At 38.6% G+C, this 13,926-nt stretch overlaps 1 protein-coding gene across 19 annotated transcripts in view; it reads left to right on the plus strand.

The window, feature by feature from the left end:
- The window catches only part of NEB (nebulin), a 217,018-nt gene that overhangs the window by 129,682 nt on the left and 73,410 nt on the right, over positions 1-13,926 (plus strand). For all 19 annotated transcript variants that reach the window (XM_052636102.1, XM_052636101.1, XM_052636104.1 and 16 more), the window contains 12 exons: positions 296-400; positions 967-1,074; positions 1,919-2,230; positions 4,237-4,440; positions 4,782-4,886; positions 9,384-9,488; positions 9,589-9,900; positions 10,579-10,683; positions 11,218-11,316; positions 11,579-11,680; positions 11,806-11,913; positions 12,396-12,707. In XM_052636102.1, the coding sequence (XP_052492062.1) occupies positions 296-400; positions 967-1,074; positions 1,919-2,230; positions 4,237-4,440; positions 4,782-4,886; positions 9,384-9,488; positions 9,589-9,900; positions 10,579-10,683; positions 11,218-11,316; positions 11,579-11,680; positions 11,806-11,913; positions 12,396-12,707 (1,977 nt within the window). The remainder of the gene's footprint in view (positions 1-295; positions 401-966; positions 1,075-1,918; positions 2,231-4,236; positions 4,441-4,781; positions 4,887-9,383; positions 9,489-9,588; positions 9,901-10,578; positions 10,684-11,217; positions 11,317-11,578; positions 11,681-11,805; positions 11,914-12,395; positions 12,708-13,926) is intronic.

The raw sequence follows: 13,926 nt of genomic DNA on the forward strand, positions 1-13,926 counted from the left end.
TGGATTATCACAGTTACCTCAAATGAGGGCTTATCTGCCAGATAATTACATGTGAATAAATAAAGGATGATAAGTTCATGTTTCTGTTTCATTTTACATTTATAACACACATGAATGTGTTCTTGTTGAAGTCACTTTTGGCACCTTTTGAATCAAAACACAGATGAAAACAAAATGCGATTTACATTTATATCTGAACACATCCAAAGAGAAACTTTCATCATACAGATAGTTTTACTCATGTGGTAATTGGCTTATTTACTAATCAACGATCCTTTGTTTTCATTTTTACCAGCCATTGTATCGTGATGCCTGGGAGAGAGAGAAGGCGAACGTGAATGTACCAGCTGATACTCCCTTGATGCTGCAGTCCAAGATCAATGCCATACAGATCAGCAATGTAAGGCCCTGCACACCCACTTCACACCATGTTCTCTGCCTCACCAACCCTCTCGTTAGTGTGCTCCAGAGAGCGCTTAGCAATAGGCATTTCATTAACATTCCTTTTACTTCTAGTCTTTAGTGATAAGTGTGCACACACACCTGAGACTGTGTTTATGTCTTTGTCTTTTTTAGTAGGAAAAATATAGTTTACACCAAACACATGACATCAAAACATAGATATGCATGTATAGTAATATTTAGTTTTCTTTTTTAGTGCCCTATCATTGATTTTTCCTTTTAAAAGCCAAACTATGTACACATAATTTTTCTCATTTTCATATGATTTGTTGTCTTTTAAATTCTCTTCTTTAAAAAAAAAAAGATTTGGGAAGAGAATTTTACTAAATGTCATTAAAATGTACTAGAATTTAAGTTCAGTATGAAACCTGTCTATTTTATACATCTTAAGGGAAAGTCAGTTTTTCAGTGTAAATGTTAACGTGTATTCTTGAACACATCAGTAGTGCTGACTCAGTAGCCCCCTCTTCAGATTGACTGTGTCATTGCAATCCCCATTTGCAGAAAAAGTATCAGCAAGCTTGGGAAGATGTCAAGATGACTGGCTATGACCTGAGAGCAGACGCCATTGGGATCCAGCATGCCAAGGCTTCCAGGGACATTGCCAGTGATGTGAGAGCCCCTATTTGCTTGGCCTTAACAAACACTAATTCACAGACAGTCAGAGAGATAAAGCTGTACTAATCTTTAACATAATTCCCCAGGAATTATATTTAAGTAGAATGAAGGGCATTGTTACTAATGTCTTGCTTTAAAATTCCAAATTCAAGAACAACTTTGACGACTGACTTCTCTGCTTATTTCCACACTTTATATATTTAAGCACAGATTTGGATTTTCTTTTCAATATCTTATCAGTATCAGTTAATGTATAAACTCTTACAGAGATCCAGTGGGCACAAAGAATTTTATTGTTTCTTGAAGTGCAGCATGCCTAGGTGGTTCCTGGGATAATTTTATGTAGTACATGGACTAGCATTTTTAAAACAGTTACATTTGTTTTAATGTGTGCTAGAAAAACACTGATTTTGCCCACTTAGATAGGATTATAAATTTTAAAATAAAAATTGTAAATAAGTTTAAACTTTAAGATACATTTATGTAAACAAGAAATCGAGTTGACAAAGTAAAATATGAAGTACAAGTGGCATTGTCACAAGGTTTTATGGCAGAACGTGTGCGACTGGCACACAGTGGCCAAAGTCTGGGAAACAGTGGGCAATCCTATGCTGGAGCACAGCCCAGAAGCACAGCTCTTACCTTGGAGGTGTTCACAATGTTTTCATGAATACAGACGTAGAAGGCAAACCAAAGTATCAAGTATAAAACTTGTAGTATGAATTTAAAGAAAAACGGGGCCCCCAAAAGGGTAATATGAGGGAGTTATTTGAGCAGGCTGTCCAGAAAAAGTTAGTTTGGAGACACAAATCTTCTTTCTTCTGTTCACATCCACCAGTATCTATACAAAACTGCTTATGAGAAACAGAAAGGTCATTACATTGGGTGTCGCAATGCCAAGGAAGACCCTAAACTGGTCTGGGCGGCAAATGTGTTGAAGATGCAGAATGACAGGCTGTACAAAAAGGCATATAATGACCACAAGGCCAAGATCACCATCCCGGGGGACATGGTGTCCATCAATGCTGCCAAAGAAGGCCAGGCGTTAGCAAGCGATGTGGACTATCGCCAGTACCTACACCAGTGGTCTTGCTTTCCTGACCAGAACGATGTGATCCAAGCCAGGAAAGCATATGACCTGCAGAGTGATGTAAGTTGCTGCTGTGGTGCCTGGGGGCGTGGGGGTGGTGACTGTTCCCCAGGAAGACAGCCTCCCACAGCCTTGCCCGGTCACTCCTTCCAATGTTCAGGAATGCTTTCCCTGCCTGAGCACTCCCCTGGGATATTTTAGTAAGTTTGTTAATCACAAGCCTTACTTCTGGGCTTATTCCGAAAGTTTTCCTCTTCATTGTTGGTGGTACTACCAGAGTTTTTCTATAGATTTTGTTAACGTATTCATTGTCTGACATTGTGTTTCTTCAGTTGAAGAATGACAGGGGCTGTCTTCCTTGAAATTAATTTAAAAGATTAGCAGCATGCTCTAAGCTCACACACTTCCCTTTGTATTCTTCACAACATTTATGTTTCATTAGTTTGCCCAAAGTATTTTTAGATGTACTTATATTTTCTAACCATTCGATCTTTTGAAAATGATGAATTCTATCAGGATATTTTTTTCTTGTATAGAATGAATTCCTTCTTTTAATTATCTGAACTTCCCTTAAGCTTCAGGAGATATTTTAATATGATAGATGAATTTGTTATAGAAGAGTAAACCCATCATTTGAAATAATTGCCATTTGGTGAATTTAGTCCAGTTTCTAGATAAATGCAGTCTCTTCATTAACCTGAATCACATAAAGAATGCATATCAATCAAGTTCTTAAAGAATGATAAAGGGAAGCTTCAAAACCTATGTAATCTTCTTCAAGAATCCTTTTACATTTTGGGTATCTGTCATACTTCACACACTAAAACATATAACCTTCTTCACTAAGGTAGAAATTTCCCTGCATTCCCTCTTACCCCTTATTTTAGCTTGATATTTGTATCCTATTAATATTAATGTACCATATCTGAAGAACACAATGGTTTTTTAACGAAATTCATAACTGGTGTTTCACATTAAGCAATTTTATCTGGTTAACCACTTACATGTTCCTGAGAAAACATGTGGAGATAGCCAAGAAAATGCAAATCCCAGTTCAAAAGGAAGTGTTGTCCTGAAAAAGAAAACCCAAGTGGGACTGAAATTGTGGAACTAAGGATTGATTCTTAATTATCCCTTTAAAAATATTTATTAAACCTGCCATGTACCACGTCTTGTGCTGAACACTAAAGGCACAATGGTGAATAAAGAAGAACAAGATGAAGTTCCCGACTTAAGGAAGTTCCCGTTGATGATAAAGGAACAGATGTCAACTAATGAACATCAGCAAAAATGGGATGGCTGAAAAAGAGTGGTCATTGCACTATGAAAAAGTGAGGTGGGAAAAGCTTCTCTGGGGAAATGCTGATTTAGAGAGAAGAAAAGAGAATGGGAGTTGGTTGTGAGGAAAACGCAGTGAGGACATTCCTGCAGAATGACCAACATACACAAAGCGGGGTGTATGTAAAGCACAGACTGAAAGGCCAGTGTGGTCAGAACATGTGGGTCAAAGCCCGTGTCAGATGAGGCTGGAAGAATGAGGAGGGACTGATGCTAGACCATCAGCACAGCCTAGTTTATGTTAAGATGTTGATCTTTATCCTGAGACCAATGGGAAGTCATAGGTTTGGAGGATGTTGTGACATCAGATTTGAATGATGAATTTTGTAGAGACCATTCTGGCTTTTGTGTGGAGAACTTGTTGGAGAATCTATTGTTTTTTTCAAAGTCTGCATTGGCTAATGAGATGATAACCAAGATATTCAAAAATCTCCCACACATCCCCCAAGCAGGGCATCCCTTCTGCATCATTCTCTTTCTAGAATTTGTGTATGTGCATGAACACACACACACACACACACACACACACACACACACACACACACCAGAGAAGACAAGCAGGACAAGTGCTGCTGTGCATATGAAAAATTCTTTCTGTTAGCCCCATGGTCAGCTTAATTTTTGTTTCTGGAAGAGAAAATGTAACATGAAAAACTGCTTTCTTTCTTTACCACAGATTAAAAAAAAAAACAAAACCCTGCCTCTCCTGACTTTGTTTCCTTTCCCAGGCCATCTACAAGGCTGACTTGGAGTGGCTACGTGGCATCGGCTGGATGCCTGAAGGATCTCCGGAAGTATTGAGAGTCAAGAATGCCCAGCATATCTTCCGAGACAGTGTCTATCGGACACCTGTGGTGAAACTCAAGTACACAAGTATTGTTGACACACCTGAAGTTGTCCTTGCTAAATCAAATGCTGAAAATATTAGCATTGTGAGTCACATTTTTGTTCTGTATTAAAATTCATGTTATAAAAGGAATGCTAAATAATTAATCTGGTAATCCATTTGTAAGATAATAATACTGATGATAGCAAAGATTTTAGTGATGTTGACACGGTTGTTTTGTTACTGCTTACTAATTTTAAACAAAAACTCAAAGTACACATGAAAGGTAGTAATGCAGATTTCATAACAAATTTGAGTAATTTATGCAAAAGGATTCTGGAAATTTTTAATATGAAAAGATTTCGGACCAGAAAAATCAAAAGTTGTACACTGCAACTAGCAAAATTACAAACTGTGATGTAATTTTGTTATTGGTTCTTTCCACAGCCAAAGTACAGAGAAGTTTGGGACAAGGATAAAACTTCAATCCACATAATGCCAGATACTCCAGAAATTAATCTTGCTAGAACCAATGCTCTTAACGTGAGCAATGTAAGTACTGCAACAGACTCCCTTTTTGTTTGGAAAGTCGCCCGATTGGTAGGAAGCTGTCACTAGGGAACTCTTCCTAGCCAAGGAAGAGAAGATCGTGTGGGTAAGGAGGCCCTTGCCCAGGAGTGAGGAGAGAGGCAGATCCCTGGTTCTGAATCACTGGGTAAGGCCAGTTACTGTGAGGCGGTCTCAACATGAAAAAAGAGAGAAGGGAACAAAGAGAAAGATGATGAAAGAGGAATGAAGAGACACAAACAAGAAAGGGGAGTGAATGACAGATTCAGATGAACATAAAATAATTAGAATTCATTTCACAATGGTATTTAAATTGATTTTAAAACCCAGATATATAGGAGATTCTTTTTATGAAATTATAAACTACTAAACTTGACTCCAGGAAAAGAATAAAAACATATTATAAGAAGTGAAGAGGGTTATTAAAGACCTCTCCTCACTCCTCTATGATGTCAGGGTCTCCCAGATGATTTTATAGGGCAATTCTTTCCAAACTTCAAGGAATAAATAACTGTAGAGCCTAATGAAAGAAGGAAAGCCTTCACCATTATCAAAACTTGTCCAAGTGCCTCAAATGAAAACTTTAGACCAATAATAATGAGGAAATCTTAAATGAAATATTAACAAATCAAATTTGATAGTACGTGAATATGATATGATACAAATAACTAAGATTCATTCAGGAATGCCAAAAATATTTCATATTCAGAAAACAGATTATGTGCTAGAACAAAAGAGAAAAATTGTATGCTCATTTTATTACATTTAAAAAGATGTATGACCAAATCAAATATCAATTCTTATTTTTTTAATAAAATCTTAGCATAATAAGAATAAATGAATGTTTTCTTGTCATAACTAAGAATAAATTTCAACTCAAAGACAAGGCTCATCAAGTAAGTAAGTTTCTCATTCAAGTCAGGAGTAAACAAAGGATGCCCACTAGTTTAGTTCAGCTCAGTCGTGTCCGACTCTTTGCAACCCCCATGGACTGCAGCACGCCAGGCCTCCCTGTCCATCACCAATTCCTGGAGTTTGCTCAAACTCATGTCCATTGAGTCAGTGATGCCATCCAGCCATCTTATCCTCTGTCATCCCCTTCTTCTCCCACCTTCGATCTTTCCCAGCATCAGGGTCTTTTCCAATGAGTCAGTTCTTCGCATCAGGTGGCCAAAGTATTGGAGTTTCAGCTTCAGCATCAGTCCTTCCAATGAATATTAAGGACTGATTTCTTTTAGAGTGGCTGGATCTCCTTGCAGTCCAAGGAACTCTCAAGAATCTCTTCCAACACCACAGTTCAAAAGCATCAATTCTTCGGCTTTCTTTATAGTTCAGTTTTCTTTATATTCCAACTCTCACATCCATACATGACTACTGGAAAAACCATAGCTTTGACTAGATGGACCTTTGTTGGAAAAGTAATGTCTCTGCTTTTTAATATGCTGTCTAGGTTGGTCATAACTTTTCTTTCAAGGAGCAAGCGTCTTTTTATTTCATGGCTACAGTCATCATCTGCAGTGATTTTGGAGCCCCTAAAAATAAAGTCTGTCACTGTTTCCACTGTTTCCCCATCTATTTGCTGTGAAGTGATGGGACCAGATGCCATGATCTTAGTGTTCTGAATGTTGAATTTTAAGCCAACTTTTTCACTCTCCTCTTTCACTTTCATCAAGAGGCTCATTACTATTTTTTAACATTTGCTGAAAGTAGCTTAGTGATAAGCTTCTCATTTATGCCAAAATAATTAATTAACAGTAAGGATAAGAGGGCTTCCCTGGTGGCTCAATGGTAAAGAATCCACCTTCCAGTGCAGGAGACACAGGTTAATTCCTGGTCCAGGAAGATCCCACATGCTGCAGAGCAACCAAGCCCACGTGCCACAACGACTGAGCCCAGGAACTGCAGCTACTGAAGCCCGTGTGCCCTAGGGTCTGTGCGCCACAACGAGAGAAGGCACTGCCATGAAAAGCCGATTACTCTGCAACAGAGTAGCCCCTGTTCGCCTCAACTAGAGAAGAGCCTGCACAGCAATGAAAAGCCAGCAATCCATAAAAAAAGAAAAAAAAAGAGTAAAGAGAAAAATATCAGAAAGAAAAAGGCAGAATTATCATCCTTTGCAGAATAAATCATTGTATGCCAGGGGAAAGGGAGAGATCAACTTAAAACTCTGTTAGATAAAATGAAAGAATTCAGTTACATGGGTAGCTTCACAGTTTAAGAAAGTTCAAGAAAGGTAGTACCTTCATGAATCACAGAGATTTTTCTTTGTGTGGAACAGTATGACCTTAGAAGGATACTGTCTTTCTTAACACAGTCCATGATCGCTCGGAACCTTTTATCTTACAAAAAATAATAAATCTTTGTGAGAGGAGTCTACCAAGTAAAGATTCCTCACCATGTGCCGTACTGCACCACCAACTTTATTGTAATGAGCCTCTTAGGAGCTAAGTTTTTCCAAGGGCTGGGAAGAAAGCAAAATTTTGATGCTTCTTTTGGACTAGAATTGGTACAGTATATGGCACAGTATATGGTGCACTCACTCATCCAAGTGAGTAGATGGAGAGACAGCCAGCTCTTCACTGCATAGAATCAGCCTCTTCCTTCCAATCCATAGACATCTTTGGAAAAAGAATTCTGGAAAGTCTCATGTGCTATCTTTTGCATGATAACTCTCTCAGCTGGAAATACCAGAACGCTACCATTAATATCAGGCTTCCTAGGTGGCATTATTGGTTAAGATCCTCTCTGCCAAGACGTAAAGGGATGCGGGTTTGATTCCTGGGTCAGGAAGATCCCCTGGAGGAAGGCATGGCAATCCACTCCAGTGTTCCTGTCTGGAGAATACCATGGACAGAGGAGCCTGATGGGCTACAGTCCATAGGGTCGCACAGAGTTGAACACAACTGAAGCAACTTAGCACGCATGCACACACCGTTAGCGTCATGATATAAGCAAGACTAGTATTTGACACCATGCCAAAAGTAAAGTTGTTAAATTTAGATACTAATGAGAATGGCTTCTGTTTTGGAAGGTATCAAACATCCTATTTGAATACTAAACAAAATATTTACTTTCTTTATACATAGTGTTGCTAGTACTATAGTCTTGATAAATTCCCTATTTTAAGTAATTTTCAGCATTTAGAAAGCAGTTTTTTCAGAATATTTGTATATAATATTATGGGTAACCAAACAAATTCATGTTAAATTGATTCATTTAAACTTGACACCAATCACATGGGTAAGAAAGTGAGTGTTCTTTTGTTTTTAATCATATGAGAAAGTTCAGACTTAAAAAGATTAAAGAATTTTCCCACATTCTCACAGTTAGTAGGTGAAGAAATTAAGTCCTAAGTCCATTTTTTTTTGTAGCTCAAATAAAAATTATATCTGACCACATAAAAAAAAGTGTATCACATAAGAAAAAATAGTGTAATATATGTAATAAACACAAAAAATTTAAAACAACATAATTACAAATTTCCATTAAATATTCTCTATTATAATACATTTAAATGTGGAAAACACTTTCTTTTGTATGAAAACAAGTCAAGCATTAAAATAGGCCCACTCAAACTTAATACAAAAACTTGAATAAAAATTCATATAAAACTTATCCATACTTACAAGGACAGATCCTATCTAAGCACTCATTTTTCAAAATGCAAAGGCCATGAAACTAATTGAAATTCACATCTCCTTTCTGCCTTGTTCAAGCTCTGAACAATGGTGATAGGTTTGATTTCTGAATTATACATTTAAATTACTACTATTTCTAACATTGTTAATACAGAAGTTATCCACTTAAATGTGAACATATTTTTAGAAAGTTATCTGTAAATCAGCCACTATTTTCATTGACTTCTCTTTACAAACACAACAGCGCTACACTTAGAAAATGGCCCATTACCTCCAATCAGTGCTTCAGTAAAAAGATCTAACACTCCCAAACAATATGCATCAACAATTGTATTAGAAGTTCTGAAAAGAAAAAGCCGTGTAGAGAGGGAAAAACCCTGTTGTTTTTCAAATGTAAACCCTTCTTTTTCAAATGAAAAACCCTCTTGCTTTTCAGAATGTAAAAAGTTTATAATTCTGAAGGTTACAAAATTGAAATGAAGAATTAAGTAGAATTATTAAGAAATTCAATAATAGCCCATTAATGTCTGAACTTAAACTGATCCCAGTGCTATCAATACAAGAAGCACCTAAACTCTTTTACATCAACCATAAACAACTATATTGAAATTATAATTCAAATTAAAAAAAAAAAAAAAGCCTTGTCAAGTCCAGATCTTTAGATTCCAGACATGATTTTGTTCTCCAGTACGTTGGTCCATAATGATTCTTTGACCTATTCTCTTTTTGTAAACTGGTTCTAGGACTTCAAAACTGTACCCCTTTGTTATTAATTCCACTTGAACCCCTGTAGTCACTGATGAGTTTGAACCGGGAACAATACCTTGTTTTTCCTCCTCTTCAGAAACTTTACCGTGAAGGCTGGGATGAGATGAAGATGAGCTGTGACGTTCGGCTGGACGCCATCCCCATCCAGGCTGCCAAGGCCTCCAGGGAGATTGCCAGTGACGTGAGTGTGGCCTTGCTTACACCGCAGTTTTCCATGCAAACGCCCCAGGTGCATAGCGAGTTCGTGCTGCGATCCATCTGCTGTGTTTTTCTGTCTCCAGTATAAATACAAGCTTGATCACGAGAAGCAGAAGGGACACTACGTGGGCACCCGCACAGCCAGGGATGACAACAAGATCCGCTGGGCCCTCATAGCTGGCAAGATTCAGAATGAAAGAGAATACCGGATGCACTGGGCCAGATGGAAGTCTAAGTTCCAGAGCCCCCCGGATATGCTCTCCATCGAGCACTCTAAAAATTCCCAGACTCTGGTCAGCGACATTGATTACCGCCATTACCTGCACCAATGGACGTGCATGCCTGACCAGAACGACGTGATTCAGGCCAGGAAAGCTTACGATCTGCAAAGCGATGTGAGTGGGCTGCATTTTAGCCTGAACTCTTTCATCATTTTCCCAGGACTCCCAGAAAGTTTATGTCATTAAATCTTGCATCATCACTTCATGTCTTTATACAGCCAAGAATTTGGTTTTGGTTAGAATTTATAGTGTGGTATCAAAATCACCCGTACCATGAAGGATAAGGAAATAAGTGGTAGTTGAATATAGTTCTTAATTGTATCACGTTAAAGACAACTACTCTGAAAGTATTACTTCTACAGAACTTAAGCAGCAACAGAGGTTTAAATTGTAAGTAAAATATTGGCAGTCCATGGACAGGATACAGGCATAGATATGCTGTTTTAGTTGACTCAGTGTTTTTAAATTTTGAATTAAGTTTTAAAAGGTTTTAAAATCAGGGAATTTTGTATACAAATCTAGGATTTCCCATTTTGTTGAAAAAAAATTAGAAGATGCAGCTCCAGACATGAACTAGCCATTGGCAGTCATGACCTCGAGCTGAATTAAGGCTAAACCCCTTTAAATAGCAAATATGGCCCCCAATTTATTATGCTGCTGCATTGTTAATTTACTTAAGTTACTTGTCTGGTGCTTGAGTATGTCATCCTTAAATTGCATTTCTCCATCAGACCAATGAATAGAATAAATGTGACCAGGCTCACTGACTTCTTCCTGGTCTTATTTTCACAGGCTATTTACAAGGCTGACTTGGAATGGTTACGTGGGATTGGGTGGATGCCAGCTGATTCTGTTTCTGTCAATCATGCCAAGCATATGGGAGACATCTTCAATGAGGTATTCCAAGATCTTATCCTGACATTCAGCACATTTCCTAAGAGACTAAACAAAAATACACCAGCTAACATGCAGTCATTCCCTATCAACAATTACAATTTCAATTGCTGTCCTTTCCAAAATAATCTTGTACTGTCCCTGACACATTGTGGGACCACACCCATAAGAATACCCGTAAGACCACTCAGTGATGCTTGGAATTGTATAAATGGAAATTTTCTTCTGTCCTCAATGGCAATACATGTGAGAGAAATTTGAAAATTGAAAAACACATAGATACACACTGAGTACACGTAATGATATATTACATGATTTTGGGAGCTAAGCAAACCTGCTACCTTAAAATATGTGGAAGGTATAAGATGTCAACCCATTTGTTTAAAAATAAAATGCTAAGAAGAAAGCCATGTTGCCAAAAAGATGCCATTGAAATATGACATTCTATACTTCTAGTACAGACATACCTTTAAATGCAGCGTATCTTGCTCCATCCCAGAGACAATGATTTTCTAAAAGAGATTTTCTTTCCCATAGAAAAAATATCGCACAAAAATAGAAACTCTCAACTTTACTCCTGTGGATGACAGAGTTGATTACGTGACAGCAAAACATAGTGGTGAAATCCTGAACGATGTAAGTACATGACTGTTGTTCTAAAATGGCTCAGTTAAATTTTTAAATAAAGATGATCTGTTAAAATTTTTTTTTAATAATAAAATTTCTGTGTTTGGAAGATGTCATTTCCAAAGCTTTTCTGCTTCCATATACACTCATTGTACAATCACTGTCTGAGATACAGGTTGTAAATATTGAGACGACTGATGCTAGCAGTTGCTTGGACAACATTATGTGTTCTTAATATCAAGGAACTTACCAAGTTGCTTCTCATTTCTAGATTAAGTACCGAAAAGATTGGAATGACACAAAATCAAAGTACACTCTCACAGAAACCCCTCAGCTGCACGCTGCCCAGGAGGCAGCCCGGATACTGGACCAGGTAAGGATTTTGCCTGGACGCCTGACACTTTCTGTGAGGATGGAGGACTCTAACATGTCTGTAGGAGACTGAGCCCTCGATTCCGACTCATTGGTTTAACCCTTTGTCATGTCTCTGTCTTTTAGTATCTCTACAAGGAAAGCTGGGAGAAACAAAAAGCCACCGGTTACATTTTGCCCCCAGATGCTGTGCCATTTGTTCATGCCCATCATTCTGGTGATGTTCAGAGTGAGGTAAGTTATTCTGATAGGAGTGCACCCTGCAAAGGGTGGCCATTGCCCTTACAGGGACCCAGTTACCCTAAGACATAGCATCATGGAGAGCTCCTTGCTGGCTGGCAGGCCTGGCCGGCCTTGGGGATGGCCAAAGTACCTGCTTCCTTCTTGTCCTTTTCCTGTGGGCTCTTGGCATTCTTCATATTTTTTTTCTCTGCTTCTTCAAAAACTATTGTTTGAGGTCTTTATTTGTTTCTTCTATTCTCTGCTTCCCTAAAATCTCTAAGCCTTCAAATAAGATATTGCCAGAATTAGAAAATAAGTGTATATTTTTCTATTTTAAATTGGAATTTCTTTCATCTCTATTTCAATTTTTTTCATATTTATTCTTGCGAGAGTAACAGAAATATCTGGGGGCCTGAGGTTGCCTGATGTTTCAAGCCCCCTCTGCCTTGTGTGTGTGTCTAAATTGATGGAATCTCTGTTCCTCTTCCCACCAGCTGAAATACAAAGCTGAACACGTCAAGCAGAAAGGTCATTATGTGGGTGTCCCAACGATGAGAGATGATCCTAAACTGGTTTGGTTCGAGCACGCAGGCCAGATTCAGAATGACAGACTTTACAAAGAGAACTATCATAAAACAAAGGCCAAAATCCATATACCTCCTGATATGGTGTCGGTGTTGGCAGCCAAGGAGGGACAGGCCCTTGCCAGTGACATTGATTACCGCACTTACCTGCACCAGTGGATATGTCACCCTGACCAAAATGATGTTATTCAGGCAAGGAAGGCCTATGACCTACAGAGTGATGTAAGTGATTTTTGTCTCTTAATTATCCAGAGGCATATGGTCTACTCAGAATCATAAGCACTAACTTGGAGCCTCCAGTCTTTGAAACTCATAACCATAAATATTTAGTTTGCTCTCAGAAGGGAACTGAGGCTGGATATGAAGTAGAGAAAGGTTGGGAGCAGTAATGGACGGCTTTGCTTACTGACTGTGCATTTCTGAATAACATTCAAAGTCAAGTTTTAAAAAATTGTTTCTGTACCATCTCTATCATCAACAGTTCTTCACATGTGCATGGAAAATTGTCAACTGACTTAAAATAATCATTGGCTTGGACGGGAGTTGACATTGATTTGGGATTTCAATAATATTACATGATAGTGTAGTCAAGACCTGGGAATGCCTCCTTCTTGCTTTGCCAAGCATCTCCTTCCTCAAGGCTTTCACGAAGGAATTGCTTGCAAGGAATCAAAGCAAAAGGGACAAAATGTACTGATGAGCTGCAGAAGGGCCAGAAGCCCTTATACAGAAGTTGGCAAAGTTGGGATAGAGAATATATCTCAGGTCACCTCCCCCTGACGCCTGAATCAAGATCTCTACCTGCCACCAGTAGTCTGTGGAAAACAGAAACACAGTGCATCAGTGTGATGCTCAGGAGTGCCGAGAAGCTAAGCCTACCTGGGTCTTCTCATTATTAACAAAACAGGATGTCAGATTCTGCCTGCAGCATAGGTACTAAACTTGAACATCCCCTCTCGCTGGTGGCTGCAACTCCTCTTTATGTGGTGTGCGGTGGCCTGAGAGAATCCAGGAAGTGGGGGCGAGGATAAAGATAGACAGGGAGGGGTGGCCCCTAACCCTACAAGACACGAACATTTACTTGTGTGACTTCCTTTGTTTAGTCTGAATACCCCACAGATTTCTATATAACTATATATATCAAGTCCATCTAAAACTATAACTTCGTTGGCAAAACCTTGTCTTATGCTCACAGGTGAAAACGGTTCCCTACCCTTAACTCCCACAGCATCTAAGTGGCCTTGCTCTCGCAGCACCTCCCACTGTGAGATAACTTTTCTCTACACTTCAGAGACTTTATACTCATCTCTCAAATCACCTTGCATAGTTCCTCATTCATATTAACAGCCATGAGAAATATTGCTCAGGTGTACAGATGAAATCACGTTTGAATCAATGAGGCATAGCCACTAGAGAGAAAGCCTTAAAAACCTTCTGAGAT

This window comes from Budorcas taxicolor, chromosome 2 (assembly GCF_023091745.1).
Source record: "Budorcas taxicolor isolate Tak-1 chromosome 2, Takin1.1, whole genome shotgun sequence".
NCBI lineage: Eukaryota > Metazoa > Chordata > Mammalia > Artiodactyla > Bovidae > Budorcas > Budorcas taxicolor.